The following is a 20,439-nucleotide window of genomic DNA, read 5'->3' on the forward strand; positions in this document are numbered from 1 at the left end:
GGGGGGTAAATTAATGAATTACAAATAAATAATCAAATAAAATTAATTTAAAAACGTATGTATTTTTTTAATTGTTAAAATTAGCATCTGTTTCAAGTGTTAAAGTCAGTAGAAGAAAAAAGAATAAAGGACACGAACATGTATAATGTCATGGGTATTACACTGGTATAACAACATATATGTGGTTTATGAGGACATTTCCTGAGTCCTTATCATTAAAATAGCTTTAAAACATAATAAACAACGTTTTATTAAAAATGTAAAAATGCAAAAAGTTTTGTGTGAGGGTTAGGTTTAATGTAGCGGGATAGAAAATACAATTTGTACAGTACAGAAACCAATATAGCCTATGGAGAGTCCCCATACAACGTGTGTGCGTGTGTTTGTGTGTGTGTGTGTGTGTGTGTGTGAAAATCTAAAAATGCAGAAAGTTTAGGCGTATAGGTTTAGTGGACAGAAAATACAGTTTGTGCCGTATAAAAACCATTACGTCTATGGAATGTCCACATAATATGAATACCAGTGTGTGTCCATTCCGTTGGTACATGCAGTATTATTTACTGTTTTTACACTGACATGAACAGAACATGTGTATGTAATGCAATGTAGCCTGTGTGAGCTCATCTTCACAGAGTACAATTAAAAACTCAAATCTATGTGTGAATTATTTAATAATCATTATGCTTTATATTTAGTGTGACAAGAAGAACAGAACTAAACCGTACAGTAATCAGATTTAACACCATCCCTTATTTTATATATAATAATCCAGGTATAATAAATGTGTAGCTATTATAATCAATGCAATACTGTAAATAATGATAGCTATTGTACAGTAAAATCAATACAGAGTGCATATAATAATAATCAATTGAGCTGTACGTGCTGAATGACACAAGGCAGTGTAAGTGTTAGTGTGAAGCAGCAGCATTGCTGCAGATGTGAGGAAGCAGAAGCCGCGTGTCATCATCATGTGAATACAGGGGCCTTGATTTACAGTGGCGCTCATTTGTGGCTTTCATTGCGGCTCTTTGATGTGCGACGCGCGAGACCCTTTGAAATGCACGAGCGCTTTCTGATGTAAAGAGTCACGAGCGCCGCTCTGGCTCCTGAAAAAAACAACATCATCATCATCATCATCATCATCGTCGTCGCGGCCTTCATCACCTCAAACATCATCATGAACTTCAGATATCATCATCGCTTTAAACTAGCTCTAATACGCTCACAGCATCATCATCATCTTCATCATTTTAAACATTCCTTGACATAGTAGAGGGTAGAGGAAAACGCCCCCCTAAGGACTGTGTGATGCTTTTATAAAATATGTACTACAGAAGTACAGTTTTCTGGACAATATCATTGGTAATACCATGTTTCTTTTGACATGTAATTAGATGCTTTTATTAAATATGCCACAGTAGTGCAGCTTTTGGACAATACCATTGGTAATACCATGGTTTTTGGAAATACCATGTAATTTGATGCTTTTATGAAATATACTATATTAGTGCAGTTTTTTGGACGATATCATTGGCAATACTATGTTTCTTAGACAATACCATTGATAAGACCATGTTTTTTGAACATGCATCATGGTAATAGCATGTTTTTTTAGACATATTCATGGAAATATACAATAGCAGTGCACTGCTTTTGTGCACAGTGCTATTGTAAATACCATGTTTTTGGAAATGTCATGTTTTTCCAACATGTACCATGTGATTATATGTATTTTTGAAGAATACAATGTTACGATATATAATTGGTAATACCAATTGGCTTTTGAACATGGATTGGATTACCACCTAAAGGCCATGGTGTATCAATATGGAAATCATACAGTACCATGGTATATATCAGTATTGCCCAGTGTAAATCACCTGATAGCATTCATTGAAAGTGAAAGTTTGGCTTGAAAACCATTTAAAAGTGTTGTAACTGTTTCTGTTGCGGAAGTATTCTGCTTTTTGTGAGCTGGACAATATCATTGGTAATACCATGTTTCTTTTGACATGTAATTAGATGCTTTTATTAAATATGCCACAGTAGTGCAGCTTTTGGACAATACCATTGGTAATACCATGTTTTTTGGAAATACCATGTAATTTGATGCTTTTATGAAATATACTATATTAGTGCAGTTTTTTGGACGATATCATTGGCAATACTATGTTTCTTAGACAATACCATTGATAAAACCATGTTTTTTGAACATGCATCATGGTAATAGCATGTTTTTTTAGACATTCATGGAAATATACAATAGCAGTGCACTGTTTTTGTGCACAGTGCTATTGTAAATACCATGTTTTTGGAAATGTCATGTTTTTCCAACATGTACCATGTGATTATATGTATTTTTGAAGAATACAATGTTACGATATATAGTTGGTAATACCAATTGGCTTTTGAACATGGATTGGATTACCACCTAAAGGCCATGGTATATCAATATGGAAATCATACAGTACCATGGTATATATCAGTATTGCCCAGTATAAATCACCTGATAGCATTCATTGAAAGTGAAAGTTTGGCTTGAAAACCATTTAAAAGTGTTGTAACTGTTTCTGTTGCGGAAGTATTCTGCTTTTTGTGAACTACAGTCACATCTGATCCACACACAGATCAGTTTATGAGTCAGTCGTTACAGCAGAGAGCTTTTATTTCCAGGTATTTTCATCTGGATCTGATACACAACTTAGGAGATAGCACCTTTTCTTTTGAACCCACCCATTGCTCATTTGACCAAAAGTATTGGAACATGTGACTGACAGGTGTGTTTTGTTGCCCTGGTCTGTCCTATTATATTGATTTTTCAAACAATAAATAGCACTGAATGTCTGCGCTCAGTTTCAGATTTGGGTTTTGCCTGTGCAGACTACATTTATAGTTAGATGTGTAACCGACATGAAAACCAGATAGCTGTCTATGGGTGAAAAACAAGGAATGGTGAAGCTGAGAGAAGATGGAAAATGACTCAGAGCCATTGCACAAACATTGGCCCTAGCCAGTACAACCATTTGAGGAAGAAAGAAACCACTGGTGTACTAAGTAACAGACCTCGAACAGGTAGACCAAGGAAAACATCAGCAGTTGATGACAGAAACATTGTGACAGCTGTAAAGAAAGACCCTAAAACAACTGTTAGTGAAATCAGCAACAACCTCCAGAGGGCAGGAGTGAAGGTATCACAATCATATATGATTATTTTATTACGTAAAATTTACAAATGTTGCCTTTGCAACTAGATTAAAATTTTTTATTAAAACTTTTAATAAAAAAAATTCTAATGAAACTATTTTTTTTATTTTAACTAAAATTAAAACCTTAAAAAGTTTTGTTACTTGAAATAGAATAAATGTTAAATAAATCAAATAAAATCCAATAAATATTTAATAAATCAAATAAAATAGCATATAAAAAACCTAAACTTATTTTATATCATCTACTTTTCCCATTTTCATTTAGTTGAAAAGAAATGAACTAAAATAATAAAAACTAAAATGGAGATAAAAATTAATCAAAACTATATACACATTAAAAAAAACTAACTAAAAAAGCAACAAATTTACTAAAACTTTAATGAAAATTAAAATGACAACAGAAAAAAACTAATTTAGAATATTAAAATAAAAATAAAATATTAAAGAAAACTTAAATGTATTTTATTTCAGTTAGATGCAAAGAAAGCATTTCTAATATGTGAACTATATAAACATTATAAAAAAAATAGAAACTAATGAACAGAAACTAAAGAACTAAAGAACTTGAACAAAAACATTTTAAATATTAAAATAAAAACTATAAATGTAATAAATACCATAATAATATCTCAGTGACACCAAAATAACACTGGGGTGTGATGCTGTAAAATGCAGTCTAGTTAGGCAGCACACTAAGGTTTGAACTGGCGTCTGCTGATACGTGCTTCTGTTTTTATCTCTTTATGCTGTGTTTATTACAGCCCATCATATGACGGTGATGATTTGTGTGTGCGTATAATGAGGTTAAACACTGTAAACCTTGATTTACTGAGTGCACACATATCCAAGTTTCATTTTTGGCCTTCTCAGAACCGGTTCGAAGAGATAAACCACAGTAAAAATCAGTTATCCATTTAAAACCCATTTTAAATACAACTACTCAACTAACTACACTTTTGACGCCCACTTAACAAGAACTTCTGTTAGTTCAAGACGGCGGTTCTGCAATCGCTGTACAAATAATCCCTCTTCCCAGGACTTTTACCACACATTATGCATTAGTAATGTCACAGACGTATATGTTCATTTAAGGAAAGAGATAAACGAGGGCGCCGTCGTACAGAGACACAGTGAGTCAGCCGTGTGTGACACTGGATGAAACAGTGTATGAAGGTGTTGCCTAATGTTAGCCGCTCGATTATTAATCCTCGTGTCTAAACACAAGGCGTCTTGAGAGTCGAACCAAGTGAAAGATTTTGTGAAAAGCTAATAGTAGCAGAGGCCAGCGAGTCTGAGGCAGCACCGCACCCTGCTGTGTGCACTGAGGGAGGACCGGAGCGCACTGATAAGGGGACGAGACTCTGTGTGTGTGTGTGTGTATGTGTGTGTATGTGTGTGTGTGTGTGTGTGTGTGTATGTGTGTGTGTGTGTTTACACACGTCAGTCGAAGCTGCTGAAGAAAAGGGAAGAGAACTGTTAAGAAAGTTTCAGTCTATGAAAACTGCATTCTGGGGTCAAGACAGATAGTCTAGACCAGGGTTCCTCAAATCTTGCCCTGGAGGGCCAATGCACTGCAGAGTTTAGCTCCAACCCTGATCAAACTCAGCTACCTGTGATTTTCTAATGATCCTGAAGACATTGATTAGCATGCTCAGGTGTGTTTGATTAGGGTTAGAGCTAAACTCTGCAGGAAAGTGGATCTCGTGGGCCAGATTTGAGGATTCCTGGTCTAGACAGTGTGTGTGTGTGTGCTTCAGTGTTATTTTAGTATCACTGAGATGCTGTTATAGGGGTGTTTTTTTATTTTCATTTTTATTTTATTTTTAAACTAAATTTAAATATTTTTGTATTTTTCATTTTAATTTCAGTTAAAGATTTAGTAATACTATTATAATTTTTGTAGTATTTAAATAGTAAAATTATGTTTTATTTTTGCATTTTCCATTTTTATTTTCATATCAGTTAGTTTTAGTTCATCTGGTTGTGCAGTTTTGTCATTTTTATTAGTTACTATTTTTATAATTCTATATCTAATATCTATATAATTATTAATTATTAGATACAGAATAAAACAAAAAGCCCAAAATAAAAAAATCCGACTTTTTTCTCAAATTTGTGAGTTTCGGAATTGTGAAATATAAACTCTAGCAAGATAGAAAGTCGGGATTATTTTTGTTACTTTTTTTTATTCCATGGTGGATACTTGATTTTAGTACATTAATTCAGTTAAACTAAATCAAAGGGGGAAATATTGCATAAAAAACTAACAGACAGACGGACGGATGGACGATAGATAGATATTTTAAATATATATCGTTTTTTTTTTTTAGAGTGGCCTTTTATTGTGGCCAGCCTAAGGCACACCTGTGCAATAATCATGCTGTCTAATCAGCATCTTGATATGCCACACCTGTGAGGTGGATAGATTATCTCGGCAAAGGAGAAGTGCTCACTAACACAGATTTAGACAGATTTGTGAACAATATTTGAGAGAAATAGGCCTTTTGTGTACATAGAAAAAGTCTTTGATCTTTGAGTTCAGCTCATGAAAAATGGGGGCAAAAACAAAAGTGTTGCGTTTATTTATATTTCAAAATATTTAAGCATCAATAATCCTCTTTGAAAGGCTTCAGATTTATAGTCATGATGCTCAAACAGAGATCTGTGTGTGTGGTGTATGTTCGGTTGGACAAACGGTTAAATAAACACAAGCTGATGGCCATATTTAGATAACGTTCATCAATGGTGAATCACAGATGATGTAAAATCCTGTTGCATTTCTCAGCAAAACTTTCACTAATTTTGTAATTCACAGTAAGAATGAAACATAATGCACAGGGGTTTGTTCTCATTTTTGAACTCAACTGCTGAGTGCCTTTGTGTGAATATTCATTTAAAAAGTGGACAGTTTGAATAAAAAGAGGATATTCTGTGAGGGACGTGAATCTAAACAAAATTTAGGGACCATTATGATTATTTGCATTGTTTTTTTGTGTGACATTTTTCTCCATATTCTCATACTTTTATTTTAGAGTTTATTTTTTCTGTTTGATTATTGATGGAAATTTAAAATGCACGGATTTACTCTTTTTATATATACTGAAAAATTATTTTGAATGAGTGAATATTACATGTCTGTGTCACAACATTAAAGATGTTTTAAAAGTAAAAAGACGGAAGTATTAGTACAAAATGGACTGAAAACATATTTGAACACTTAATTCACTCACTAAATGTCTGATTTATCTTAAAGGTCATTGCAAAGAAAGGCTTGGAAAAGTAAAGTGAAAGTGAAGTGAAATCTAAGAAAAGCTCCTGCAGACAGTGGCTGAGCAGATTCAGACACTTCCTTTTTCTGAGAACTTCTTCTGAGTTTCATTCAGCGGGGTTAAGATAAGTTTGTGTGCTTAACATGTGGTTAACGCTAACATCAGGCAAACAGAACATCTCAAGATTAACCAAAAGTTTGAGAGGGATATGAACGTGGTTTATTCTCCATCAGCCTCTGCAGAGGAATATTCATGTTAATGTTAGCACGAGACCTGTTCTGGATAGGGACAGATTATAAAAACAGGACATGAGATCAGATCTCAAGTGCTGCCCTTCCTTTCTGACAGCTAAACAAATTTTTTTTCTATTTGCTCAAGTGTATAAGCGCCCATTTTACTGAAAAGAGCAATGAATCATAACGTCTTTGATCAGTGGATTGATGATTTTGATGGGATTCGAAGTCCAAGCAGCACAAACCTTAACTACCTAAAATCCAAGAACACAAATGTTGTGCAAAAGCTGAAAATATCAGGGGACTGGGAATTGTTTTGAGCATTTTGTAAAATTTAAATATTGCTCTTTGTGCACAGTTATTGGAGACATTTATAAACAAATAAATAATCTCTAAAGGCAAGACACTGCAGGGAAAAGCATTGGTTTTTTTCATGGTCAATTTTGAGATTTTGGGATGCTTGGCTTTTCATAAAGTGTTGCTTCAGACTAGTGAAAAAATTAGTAATCGCATCCAAAATAAAAGTTTTTGTTTACATAATATATTTGTGTGTACTGTATATATTTACTATGCATATATAAATACAAACACATGCATGTATATATTTAAGAAAACTATGTTATGTTTATATATTAAATCTATTTATATATAATAGAAAACATAATATAAATATATAAATGTATATACATGTAAATATTTTCAAAATATATACTGTATGTGTGTGCATTTATATATACATAATAAACAAACACAGTACACATACATATATTATATAAACAAAAACGTTTATTTTGGATGCGATTAATCGTTTGACAGCACTAGAAAAAACACATCCAAAATACACATTTAAGTGTTTGTTTTATTACACCTTATCTATTTGCGTCTGTAGTTTTCGAATACAATATGTATCTTCTGTGAGTATTTTCTCCACTTCAGCAGCACTTACACACACCAAACATAGAAGGCCCATGTCTAATCTGCACATTTAAACATTACAACACTACATAAACGCTTGCGATTCTTATTGTTTTCGATTCTTAAATAGTAAATTAGTTTTACCCTATTAGCCTATGTTGTTTTGAATTAAATACACTAAATTCAGTGACTGGAATCTGACACACAAACTGAAATCAGGCCCATTAATATCTTAAAAAATGATTTTCAAAAGCCTTCTTCAGTAACCACAGCTGAATATGGAAATTAAAAATATCCTTGTTTTGATGGCAGGAGGAAAGACTCGGACGAAGGACAAATACAGAGTGGTGTACAGTGATGTCCAGCGCTTGGAGCTGGAGAAGGAATTTCATTTCAGCCGCTACATCACCATCAGACGGAAGGCGGAGCTCGCGGTGGCCCTGAGCCTATCAGAACGCCAGGTAGGTTGATGGAGCATGGAAAGTGGAAGTTAAACCAACCTGTGAGTTCATGCTGTGAGATTCATCTAATTATAACCAAGTTTCTTGTGAAAGGATGAGATGTCTCTCTACAGAATTAGATACATGTATCGTGATATGCAATAGAAACCACAACACCTAGATTACATGTGCTGCATCTTTTAGAAAGAGGAAGATGATAATCAGTGCCTTTTTAAAATCCCATAACTCAGTTCTATAGTAACGGTTAAAAGAAAATGCAATATTTTTAGGATAATGAAGATTGTTAAGATGGTTTTACATAATTAAGTGCTTTATCCAAATTCTCATAACTTTAATGCAAAAAAGTGCTTTAGTGCTGTCAAACGATTAATCGCGATTAATCACATCCAAAATAAACGTTTTTGTTTACATAATATATCTGTGTGTACTGTGTATATTTATTATGTATATATATATAAATACACACCCATGCATGTACAGTATATATTTAAGAAAAATATGTTACGTTTATATATTAAATATATTAATATATAATATAAATTATATTAATATAAATATATACATGTAAATAAATGCAAATATTTTCAAAATATATACTGTATGTGTGTATTTATATATACATAATAAATATACACCGTACACACAGATATATTATGTAAATAAAAAACTTTATTTTGGATGCGATTAATCACGATTAATTGTTTGACAGCACTAATATACATACATACCCAGGTGTGAAAACTTGTTGCATCTTTCCCAAAAAGACTTATGGCTGTATTAGATCAAAAGGGTGTTTCTACTAAATACTGAGCAAAGGGTCTGAATACTTAGGACCATGTGTTATTTCAGTTTTTCTTTTTTAATAAATCTGCAAAAATGTCAACAATTCTGTGTTTTTCTGTCAATATGGGGTGCTGTGTGTACATTAATGAGGAAAAAAAATTAACTTAAATGATTTTAGCAAATGGCTGCAATATAACAAAGAGTGAAAAATTTAAGGGGGTCTGAATACTTTCCGTACCCACTGTATGCATGAGACACAGGATGTGTCTGGTACAGTTAGAAGCCTCATCGTTTGTTTAATCAGGCAAATAATTTTGACACTGTGGTTCACAGGTGAAGATCTGGTTTCAAAACAGACGAGCCAAAGAAAGGAAAATGAACAAGAAGCGACTCCAGCAGGCTGAGCAGAGCTCCACATTCACACTGGTCAGCGCATCCGGTCACGCAAACACCGCCATGGTCAGCAGCACCAATAATGGCTTGATGACAGACAATATATCGACGAGCATCAAAGAGGAATACTGAAAACTCTTCCAGACAGAAGGATAAACAGTACATGTTTACATGGTTTCAGTGACGCTGAGCGCAGCGTTCATATTGCACTACACGAATGACACGCAAACACGTTTTATTGTGAATAAGACGCACAGTATTTCAATTTTTGTAAAAAATGATGATCTCAGAGTATGTTGAATAATGCTTTCTTCATTTCTGTACTGCTTTTGATATGACCTCACTAACTACTGGTGATGATTTGATGACTATTTGTATCACTACTGCTTTGCTTTACTATGTAAAATATTTTACATCTACTGGATGATGGAAAAATTACTTATTTTTTTTAAATAGCATCAACTGGTGCCTCTGTGTAATCGTTCATTTGTAAAAAGAGCATAATTTGAATAAAAAGATAATATTTGAGGAGAACATAAAATTGCAGACATTCAGAATCTCAAGAAAAATCTTTTTTTTTTTTTTGCATTTTGACATTATTTTCACAACAATTAAGCACATTTTCTTCCAAATTCCCTTTATTGTAAAGAGAATTATTACTTTTGAGTTTTTTGTAATTGCCATTATTCTCAATGACGATTCTCGTTATATTAGGTAATTTTTAGTTATATAAAATATTTTTAAATGCCTTTTTTTGTCAGCATAAATGTAATAATAATGATGTATAAATACTTCACAATGTATATTTTTATTAAAATCTAATTTTTGCACATTACAGAGTTTGGTAACACTTGAAGCTTTCAAATATGCAATTATAAAGGTATTCATATTTTACATTATATAATTTCATAAGTAATTATGACCAGAATTGAAATGCATATTTGCAGACTCCTTGTTTATTAGTGTAATGTTTTATGCATTATACTTTCTAAAGATCTAGCTATGATTAGATAAGCGTTATAATGCATTACTATGGTGGTTACAATTATTCATAGGATCATACAATGCATTACAAGCTGCATTACAAGCCATAATTAATGCATTAATAAAGTGTTATTAAAAGTGTTACCTTGTTTTTTTTTTGTTTTTTTTGAAAAACATCCTTAATGTTCCTATATTTCAAATAAAAAAAATGACCTTGACATGTTGATCAGATTTAACTAAATCATACAACGACCATCTCTAAATCACGCTGTACTTTGAGAGGGTGGAAACCAGTTGGCGTGTGAGTGTTTACCGATCACAATGAGCCGCGTGGATCATAAGTCTTGATAACACAAGGAAACAAACCCAGCTTATTGATAAAAACAGAAGCTGAAGAGGTGAGCAAGTATTCAGCGAAGTCAATCATTGACAGAGAAGGCAGAGGTCGAGCATAAGCTGCGGGCCGCACGGACGCCATCGGATGGGACAGGTGGAGCCTGTTTTTGCAGCTCAGTCAGATGATTCATGTCAATTAAAGATCCAATAAAGACCTGATGCCATAACGTTCATCTCATGTCCTTCAAGATCACGTGTTTGAACTGTTAATATTTGATCGGTTTCACAATGTCACCATTGACCCTCATCTGAAGGAGCGTTCCTGTGTCAAAAGTACTGAGATGTTTGAGTTTAAGGACCGGGTCAAAATGTGTGTCAAAAGTCTATCTTCAGCAATACCTATAAACAAAACTGCTTTACTGTAATTCAATTACGTCCTATTATATTTTACACTGAAATTAATTTCATTGGCTGTTTTGAGTTAAAGTAAAATTTGAGGAAGCTCAAAAAATTCAAAGGAAATTATAAGGAAAAATAAAAGCGTGATTTTGCCTCCGAAACATAATCGAGTACTAAGTTAGCCTTCGGTTTTGAGTACTTAAAGGGATAGTTCACCCAAAAATGAAAATGACCCCATAAGTTACTCGGCCTCAAGTCATCCTAGGTGTAAATGACTTTCATCTTTCAGACGAAACTAATCGGAGTTATATTTAAAAACATCCTGGCTCTTCCAAGCTTTATAATGGCAGTGAATGGGTGTTATTTCTGATCAGTCCAAAAGATGTCAAATAAAGTGCATCCATCCATCATAAAAAAGTGCATCACACGGCTCTCATCAATGCGTTTTTGTAAGAAAAATATCCATATTTAAAACTTTATAAATCGTAATTTCTAGCGTGCGCTAACTTGCGCGTTCATTCAGGCAGATGATGTAGCGTAGTGTAAGGTCCGGTGAGAAGTGATGAATGAGGAAGCGCAGAGGAGAGAGCATAACAAAACACTGGTCACAAATTAGAAGTACAAAACGAAGATTTGTAAAGAAGAATGTCAGAGGATTTTGATATAAGCCGAGAGGAGACTGGTTTTCCTTTGCTAAAGTATGGAAACTTTGCTTCCTTTGCTCCTGTAAACAAACGTTGGTTCTCGTGAGACTAGCATGTTCTCACCGGACCTTACGCTCATAGATATGTATATGCTTACGCTATGCCTACGTCATCCGCCGGAACGGCGTTCTATTGTGAACGAGCGTACAACAGTCAGCGGAAGCTAAAGATTACGGTTTATAATTTTTTAAAAATGGATATTTGTCTTATAAAAACATTGATTCGCTACTTTTTATGATGGATGGATGCGCTTTATTGGACTTCTTTTGGACTATTGAAAAATAACACCCATTCACTGTCATTATAAAGCTTGGAAGAGCCAGGACATTGTTTAATATAACTCTGATTGGATTCGTCTGAAAGAATAAAGTTATATACCCCAAGGATGGCTTGAGGGTGAGTAAATTATGGGGTAATTTTCATTTTTGGGTGAACTATCTCTTTAAGTAAGATATTCAACAAAATTATACTATTACTCTTCCTTCCGTGGTATACAAGAAAGAATGTTTCAGTTGTTTTTGTTCATACAATGAAAGTCAATGGGGTCCAAAAAAAAAGAAAAAGCACTGAGAGGTCAAAAACTGTTGTGATGTAAGGATAAATTACTTTAATTCAATAATGTCCTATTATATTTTGCACACAGTTTATTGGAAGTTTTAAGTGAAAGTAAAAATTTGAGGAGCTCAAAAAAGTATAAGGAAATTATTATGGAATAATACAAGTGTGATATTGCTTTGGACATAATCATAATCAAGTACTAAGTTAGTCTTCGGTTGTGGGTATTTAAGTAAGATATTCAACAAATAATACAAAATGTATCCTTCTGTGGAGCACAACTGAGATATGATATATACAAAAACTGTTTTGGTTCATGCAAAGAAAGTCAATGGGGTCCAAAAGAAAACTGGGACCTGTTTAAAATGATCTACAATATAAATGTAAATTTTCACAGAAAAAAGAAAGATCTACAGTTCTACAAACTGCTTGTGGTAAAAAAAAACTAATCCAATAATGTCCTATTATGTTTGTTTTAATTAAAAGTAAAATTCTGTGAAGTTCAAAAGAATTTAAAGAAAATTATATGGAATAATAAAAGTGGGATTTTTGCCTTTGACAACACAAAATAATTATATTATTCTTCTGTGGAACACAAATGAGATATTTTGAAGAGTGTTTCAACTGTTTTGGTTATGCAATCAATAATGTTATATTTTACACAAATAAATTTCATTGACTGTTTAAAGTGAAAGTAAAATTTGTGGGAGCTCATAAAAGTTAATTATTAAGGAATAATAAAAGTGTGATTTTGCCTCAGAAACACAATTGAGTACAGAGATAGAATTCAGTTTCAAGAGCATTCGAGTAAAATATTTACCAAAATAATACTGAAAATGGTGAGAAAATGACAGATCATTTTATTTTTGTGCGAACCATCCCTTTAAGCACAGCTGACAGACATGCAAACCCATGTCTGGGTTTCAGATAAAACGGAGAAGAAAAACTGTAAATGAGTCAGTGTGCATGACATACATCCACATAAATGCAGCTGTACGGCTCGCGCTTTAAAAACAGATCCGCACTTCAGTTTCTTGCTGTTATGAACATATTCAGCCTATTAGTGCAGCATCTCATCCGTCAAATACAGAGATTACTATCTTGTTTCACGCTTTAGTATCTTTATAGATAGTAGAACCAGTTCACACTATTTTACACTTATCTTGATGAACGTGAAAAAGCACACTGAAAACAGGAGAATAAAACAAAGCTTCAGAAAATAAAACGCTCATTTGGTCACTTGAATGAATTCTTCTAAACATCCCGAGAGGACTTTATTTCCTTTACCATTTTCTCGTGAATGTCCGTTTACATCCGTGCAGATAACAGCAGGACGTTATTCTGTGTGTGTGTGTGTGTGTGTGTGTGTGTGAATCATTAGCCATCTGGTTGTGGTAAAGTGACACTGCTGAAGGAGGAAGAAGATGAAGATGCAGCAGCAGCAAAATTTCTCATTTTAAAAATGTCATTCAGTTTAGTTTGTATAGGCTTATTTAGAACCAGAATGTCATGATGGCATCTGTTACGCTGCTGATTAATAATGGAACATTATTTTAAAAATGATTATTTATTTACACACTGTGATGCATGGGAGAGAGCATTCACCTTTTGCACTGAGAAGGCGTGAGATGCTTCCTTTCACACGCAGGAAGTCACATGATATGATCAGCAAACCACCTCAGACAACAGACTAAGATTTCCCAATCTACCATTTCAAAAGTTTAAAAACTAATACAAAGGTGTTAATCAAAAACAATGTTTCGGCCAATCAAACTCATAATTATAAACATGTAACAGAACTCTTGCACACACAAAAAAAAACATACTTTCATTCAGCATGGAAAACAATAAATGAGGATCAAATGAGATTAAGATTAATATTCACATTAATAACCTAAATTATTAAGTCAATTTTATTTACATAGCGCTTTTGACCTTACACTTTGTTTCAAAGCAGCTTTACAGAAAGTCATGATGTTAATGTTTTTAATAGCTTAATATCATCATGTTGCTTTTATCAGATTAGAGCTGAATGATAATATAGTTACATTTTGTGACGATATAAACAATAAAACAGTGGAGATTTGCTATATAGTATGAATCCTTTTATGTACTGCACAGTATGTATGGAAATAAAGTTTGCTATATATCCAACTTTATATAAAGACCTGGCCAATAGTATAAATTTGTTTTAATTTTAGTTAAAGTATACTGTATGCATGCTAAAGCTAGACATACTTATATACAGTACTGTATCTAACTTTTTATATAGAGCTGTGTGATAATATAGATAACGTTTTGGAACTATATAAAGCAGTTAAGATTTGCTATATGGTATATATCGCTTTATGTGAGTGTACTGCATGTATGCAAATAAAGTTGTATATACTTCTACAGTATATCCAACAATATAGAGCTGGCAATAATTAACTAAATTAAATGTAATTTTTAATAGAAGCAACAAAGACGCAACAAAAATTAAGTGCATTTATATTTATGCCTTTGGCAAACGCTTTTAGATGCTCTTTACTGTGAATTCAAGCTATAAAGTTTTTATCAGGGAGCTGAACACTGAACTAGTTTAGCCGATAGGATCAACTGTTTACTAGCAGGACTAGTTAATTACAAAATTTACAAAACTTTAAAGCAGTTTAACCTGTTAGTGTGAGCGAAACTCTAGATATCATCAGGACTTTTTCAGGCCATTTCCTGTACTTGAGGAACTTGAAGATATTATTACATTATAATATTATTACAGAAACATTCTGTAAACGTTTTGAAATAATGTGCCGTTTAAATAAAACTGACTGCTTCAACTCAATCCAGATGGCCAAATGTACATTTTTGACACGTTTTAACACACAGACTCTCTCATATCGCTGTTAAATTCTACTAAAACTCAATCTAGCAAAGCTTAGATTTTACAAATTTCAATTGCTTTGAAATGTTTTAATAATTTAAAACAACCCGATTGCTGTGTTTTCATGACACTTGTGCACATCGATCACCTCCTTGTTATTCATGATTAAAAGCTGACTTTCATTTGTGACCCTGAACCACAAAACCAGTCATAAGTGTAAATTTTTTTTAATTTAGACTTAGCTATGCATATTACTAATCAAAAAATAAGTTTTGATATATTTACAGTAGGAAATTTACAAAATATCTTCATGGAACATGATCTTTACTTAATATCCTAATGATTTTTGGCAGAAAAGGAAAATCAATAATTTTGACCCATACAATGTATTTGTGACGAGAGGGGCGGGAGTAAATGCTACGGTGGAGTAAATGCTAATGCGCGACACCTGCGCCACTCACTGGTCTCTAGTCCCATGGAGGAGCTCCGGAAGGATAAAAGGAGGAGTGATGACAGTGTTGGACGAGAGAGGACCAGGCCTGGATTTTATTTTGTGTTTTGGTTCTGTTTGTGCGCAACAGTTGTCCGCGAGGGGCTGTCGCGCTATTTTGTGTTTATTTTATTATTAAAGTTTTGTTCAAATGTTCGCCAGTTCCCGCCTCCTTCCCGACCTACAAACGTTGTTACAGTATTTTTGGCTATTGCTACAAATATACCCAGGCGACTTAAGACTGGTTTTGTGGTCCAGGGTCACATTTAAGCCTTTTCTCACCATCATATCATCACAACTGCAGCAGAACAAATTGAGAAGCACTAAAAACAGTAGTGCTTGTCTGAAGGAAAATAACATGCATTTGGTTTCCTTTTTTTTCGTAGTCTTGCATACTCAAGATTTCACGGTTCAGCCCAGACACATACAGTATTTTAAAGGGATCGTTCACCCAAAAATGAAAATTACCTCATGATTTTCTCACCCTCAAACCAGTGTATATGACTTTCTTCTTTCAGACGAATACAATTGGAGTTATATTAAAGGGGTCATATGATGCTGCTAAAAAGAACATTATTTGGTGTATTTGGTGTAATGAAATGTGTTTATGCGGTTTAAGGTTAAAAAAACCCATTATTTTCCACATACTGTACATTATTGTTTCTCCTCTATGCCCCGCCTTTCTGAAACGCATCGATTTTTACAAAGCTCATCGGTCTGAAAAAGCGAGGTGTGCTCTTATTGGCCAGCTATCCAGTGCTTTGTGATTGGCCGAATACCTCAATCGTGTGACGGAAATGTTACGCCCCTTACCATATTGTGATGTCCTGTTTGGCCGGAGCATAACATAAAACCATGTCTGCATTTGTGATAGGATAAATGACAAACAAGTGCTACTCTACACTGCCCAAAAAACTCGCGTTTGAATCGTCAGTGAAGTTGATGTATTTCCTCAGCGACCAGCACGGATCAGCTCTAGGCATGACGAAGCGGATATCGTCCTCTTTTGGAAGGCCAAACAAAGTAGTTTCGCTTTCACAACGAAGCACACAGCGCCTTCACGACATGGCGGCGGCGGCAACGACAATACTACAGCGAGAATAAAAGTTACGCCTTTGTGTGAACATTTGGGCGGTGTTATGCAAATCTTCCCACATCGTGACGTAGACATGTGGGGGCGTGTTAGAATGAGTCGTTTTAGGTAGGCGTGGTTGACTCTTAACTTTTATAAAGAATATCTCTTTGGATTTGAGACTTTAGTCTTTGCAACTTTACAGATCTTCTTTATGCATCAAGAGCTTGTAAGGAAAAAATTGAAATCACATCATATGACCCCTTTAAAAAATGTCCTGGCTCTTCCAAGCTTTAAAACGGCAGTGAATGGGTGTTGAAGCCCAAAAAATTGCATCCATCCATCATGAAAAGTACTCTACATGACTCCAGTGAGTTAATAAAGGCCTCCTGAAGTGAATTGATGCCTTTTAGTAAGAAACTTCATAAACCGCAATCTCTAGCTTCCACTAACTGTCATACGCACGTTCACGAGAGAAGGCCGCTCCAGCGGATGACATTGGACGTAGGCGTAGCATAAGCTCTGGTGAGAATATGCTAGTCTCATGAGAACTAAGTTTTGTTTACACCTGTCTCCTCTTGGCTTATATCGCAATCCTCCAACATTTTTCTTTACAAATCCTTGTTTTGTACTTTTTGCTTTCTGCGCTGTCACTTCTCACCAATGCTTACACTGCGCCTACGTCTTACGTCATCCGCTGGAGTGCCACTCTCTCAAGAGATTATGGTTTATGAAGTTTTAAATATGGATATTTTTCTTACACAAACACTTCGATTTGCTTCAGAAGGCCTTATTAACCCCGGAGCCGTGTGGAGTACTTTTCATGATGGATGGACACTTTTTTGGGCTTCAAAATCTCAACACCCATTCACTGCCATTATAAAGCTTGGAAGAGCCAGGACATTTTTAACTCCAATTGTATTTGTCTGAAAGAGGAAAGTCATATACACCTAGGATGGCTTGAGGATGAGTAAATCATGGGGTCATTTTAATTTTTGGGTGAACTATCACTTTAATGCTCACTCTACAGGCCCTAACACAGCATATCAACATACAGTACCATCATTAACATGTCAGACAAAACAATTTACAGTGCATATGCAAAGAGATATGTGCTTTATGTAAACTGTACAACTCCCAAAGTGAAACATAAGTGAACGTAAGCGCTAATTTCCCAGGGAAAGTGTGATTTTACACAGCTATTGTTGTGAAACTATCATCTGTGTACCTGAGAATAAATACACTCCTCCTGAGACCGTGTGTAAGTGCTTGAGAGGTTTAGAGTGAACGTCACCTCGCCGTACTGAACCTCTTCCTCCTTCTCTTTCCTCTCCTTCCTCTTCTTCTGCGGTTGGATCTCAACATATTCCACATCAGCAGCCGGGAGTGATTCTGCACAGAAAGAAGAAACGATGACAGGGCAAGACATTACCATACGTCTCTACACACACTGAATAGCTGTTCATTACTACTAGTCTGCAAACTGGAAACTGACAAATGGAGCTTTCAAGAGTGAAACTATTTAAGTAACAAACAACAATGATGAAAAGATTCAATCCAGTGAAAGTTAAACTAGTGATGGGAACATCAGATCTCTAGTTCCTTCATGTTCAAAAAAAATTACTATTTCATTCATTTGAACAGTTAAAATATTAAAAAAAGATTAGGTGGATCCTGTTGCAAAACACACACACACACACACACAAATCTATCTATTTAGCTACTTCTCACTCCATATTGTCTAACACCCTGATGAAGGCCTGCTTGAGCTGATACGCATTGGTGTCTTTTTAATATGTAGCCCTGTCTTAGAATAAAGGCTTTTTACTTTGCTTACGATGTGAGTGCCTGGATGTGGATTTTTTTGGATGGATGTGAGTGTGTTTTGCAACAGGGTCCATCTTTTTTGACATTTTGTTCCCTTTCTGGAGCATCCATAAATTTGCCTGCGAGTACGGTGACGCATTGCTGCCACACACATATTATTTTTTCCACTCAATTATGTGATCCCTTGGGCTACATTGTGATAACAGAGGAAAGAAATGTCTGCTTTATTTTCTATACTTCCACAATAACAACAAAACGTTACAAATTGCTTTTGTAAAATAACGGTGCGCTTTCTGGCGCACCTTGTTATGTCTAAAGGTCTACTTGAATAAATCAATCGAAAACAAATTTGTGTTTATTTTTAATTCGTATAGCCTAAATCCAACAAGAGGTACTGTACAGTCTTTCCCGTCTGAGCTAATCTGTATTCCCATAAGAAGAATGTGATGCGATGCGCGGCTTGATTCAGCTAAAGATATCCTTTAATAATATATAATCACTAATACATAATTAATATATAATCAGACTAAAGTATCAAAGCTGCCCACACATGTGAAACAAATATTAAAGCATAAGCTCATTTGTTTACCCATGAACAAAAATAGGCCTAAGAAAAATCTAGCTTAATTTTCGTTTGCCTGTTTTCAAACAGAACGAAATAATAATAATAATAATAATAATTATTATTATTATTATTAGCCTATTAGAAAATCTCTTTATTTCTTTTTGTTCGTATTTCGATTTGTTGTTAAATCAAACTTCAGTCATTCAAATAAAGAAATATTAAGCCCAGAGTCATTATTCAAAAATAACTGTTTTGATCTGATCATAGCCTAAATGAGTCATGGGTCTGAGTGCAGTTACTGGATAGCACTATATTGTAGACAGATTGGAGATTAATCCTAATAAACGTGCCGCTACAATTAAAACCATTACATTAAAATAAATTTATAACAGTGTATTTCAATCATTTCAGCAGCGTGCAGATCCTCGTTTATGTCGCTTAGCACGCTCACATATAGCCTACCATATATCTATAATAACGGAAAACATATCGATTTTATGACATATGTTGTTATTACGAGAGAAAAATATGTCGTTTTAACGAGAAAAGATGTTGTTTTAACGAGATAATTGCATTGTTTTTATGACATATCTCGTTTTTACGAGAAAAGATGTAGTTTTAAGAGAAAAAAAATCTCGTTATTATGAGAAAGTATGTCCTTAAAAGGACATAACATCTCGTTATTACGACATAATTGAGTGGGGGAAAAAATGTGTGTGTGGCAGCAATGCATCACCGTATTAAATAGCCAAAATGTGCTTTTTACTGTTTTGTCATGCTTTACGAAGAAAAAAAATCAATTACAAAACAACTATTTAAAAATATTTAACACGGAACATTTTTTAACATTCTAGTAGACATTAAACCAACAAAGCACAATTTCACTTTTATTTATTATAATTATTTATTATTATTCTATATTATTGTAATTATATATGAACAGTGTTATCAAAATGCAGTGTCAAATAAACACTAAACATCTGGATATTTTACACACATTTCACAAGTTGATGTAATTTTTGAACATACAAAGACTTTTGTAAATCAAAACATCTTTTTGAACAATTCACATAAATTATTCTGATCATGTAACTTTGCTATACATACTGTGATCATGAGTACTTGGCCAAAAAAAAGTAATGGTCAAAAATCATTATTGAATTATCTGGCTTAAAGGTTTTTTATTTAGATTCATGAGTTTTGAAGAACAGTATTGTTTCAAAAAACGTTCTATCATTTTACACCAATTTGCATTGGTCAATCCCAGAAAATTAGTCAAATTTCCACCAAAATTAGGTCCGATCATCTTCACCACATGCTTAATGTTTATGCTTTTGGCGCAGCTGTCTTTAAAACTATCATAACATTTAACATATAACCCACA

General features: G+C 34.0%; 2 protein-coding genes across 2 annotated transcripts in view; one reads left to right on the top strand and one right to left on the bottom strand.

Annotated features, from left to right (window-relative positions):
* The first annotated feature begins 7,904 nt into the window (after positions 1 to 7,904).
* Positions 7,905 to 9,561, top strand: LOC107588400 (homeobox protein CDX-like). The gene is made up of 2 exons (XM_016276472.1): positions 7,905 to 8,087; positions 9,204 to 9,561. Exons 1-2 carry the CDS (start codon positions 7,905 to 7,907, stop codon positions 9,393 to 9,395), a joined length of 375 nt encoding a protein of 124 aa, XP_016131958.1. The 3' UTR covers positions 9,396 to 9,561.
* An 8,318-nt stretch (positions 9,562 to 17,879) lies between these two features.
* Positions 17,880 to 20,439, bottom strand: part of LOC107588401 (uncharacterized) — a 16,730-nt gene continuing 14,170 nt past the window's right edge. Inside the window, exon 4 of the mRNA XM_016276473.1 lies at positions 17,880 to 18,055. Within this exon, the coding sequence (XP_016131959.1) occupies positions 17,880 to 18,055 (176 nt within the window). The remainder of the gene's footprint in view (positions 18,056 to 20,439) is intronic.

Source organism: Sinocyclocheilus grahami, unplaced genomic scaffold (genome assembly GCF_001515645.1).
Source record: "Sinocyclocheilus grahami isolate Dianchi unplaced genomic scaffold, SAMN03320097.WGS_v1.1 scaffold102.1, whole genome shotgun sequence".
NCBI classification, from domain to species: Eukaryota; Metazoa; Chordata; class Actinopteri; order Cypriniformes; family Cyprinidae; genus Sinocyclocheilus; species Sinocyclocheilus grahami.

Excerpts from the sequence above, each read along its gene's own strand:
- LOC107588400 (XM_016276472.1), top strand. The coding sequence starts at position 7,905 with ATGGAAATTAAAAATATCCTTGTTTTGATGGCAGGAGGAAAGACTCGG. Across the intron at positions 8,088-9,203 it reads TGAGCCTATCAGAACGCCAG|GTGAAGATCTGGTTTCAAAA; the intron begins GTAGGTTGATGG and ends TGTGGTTCACAG.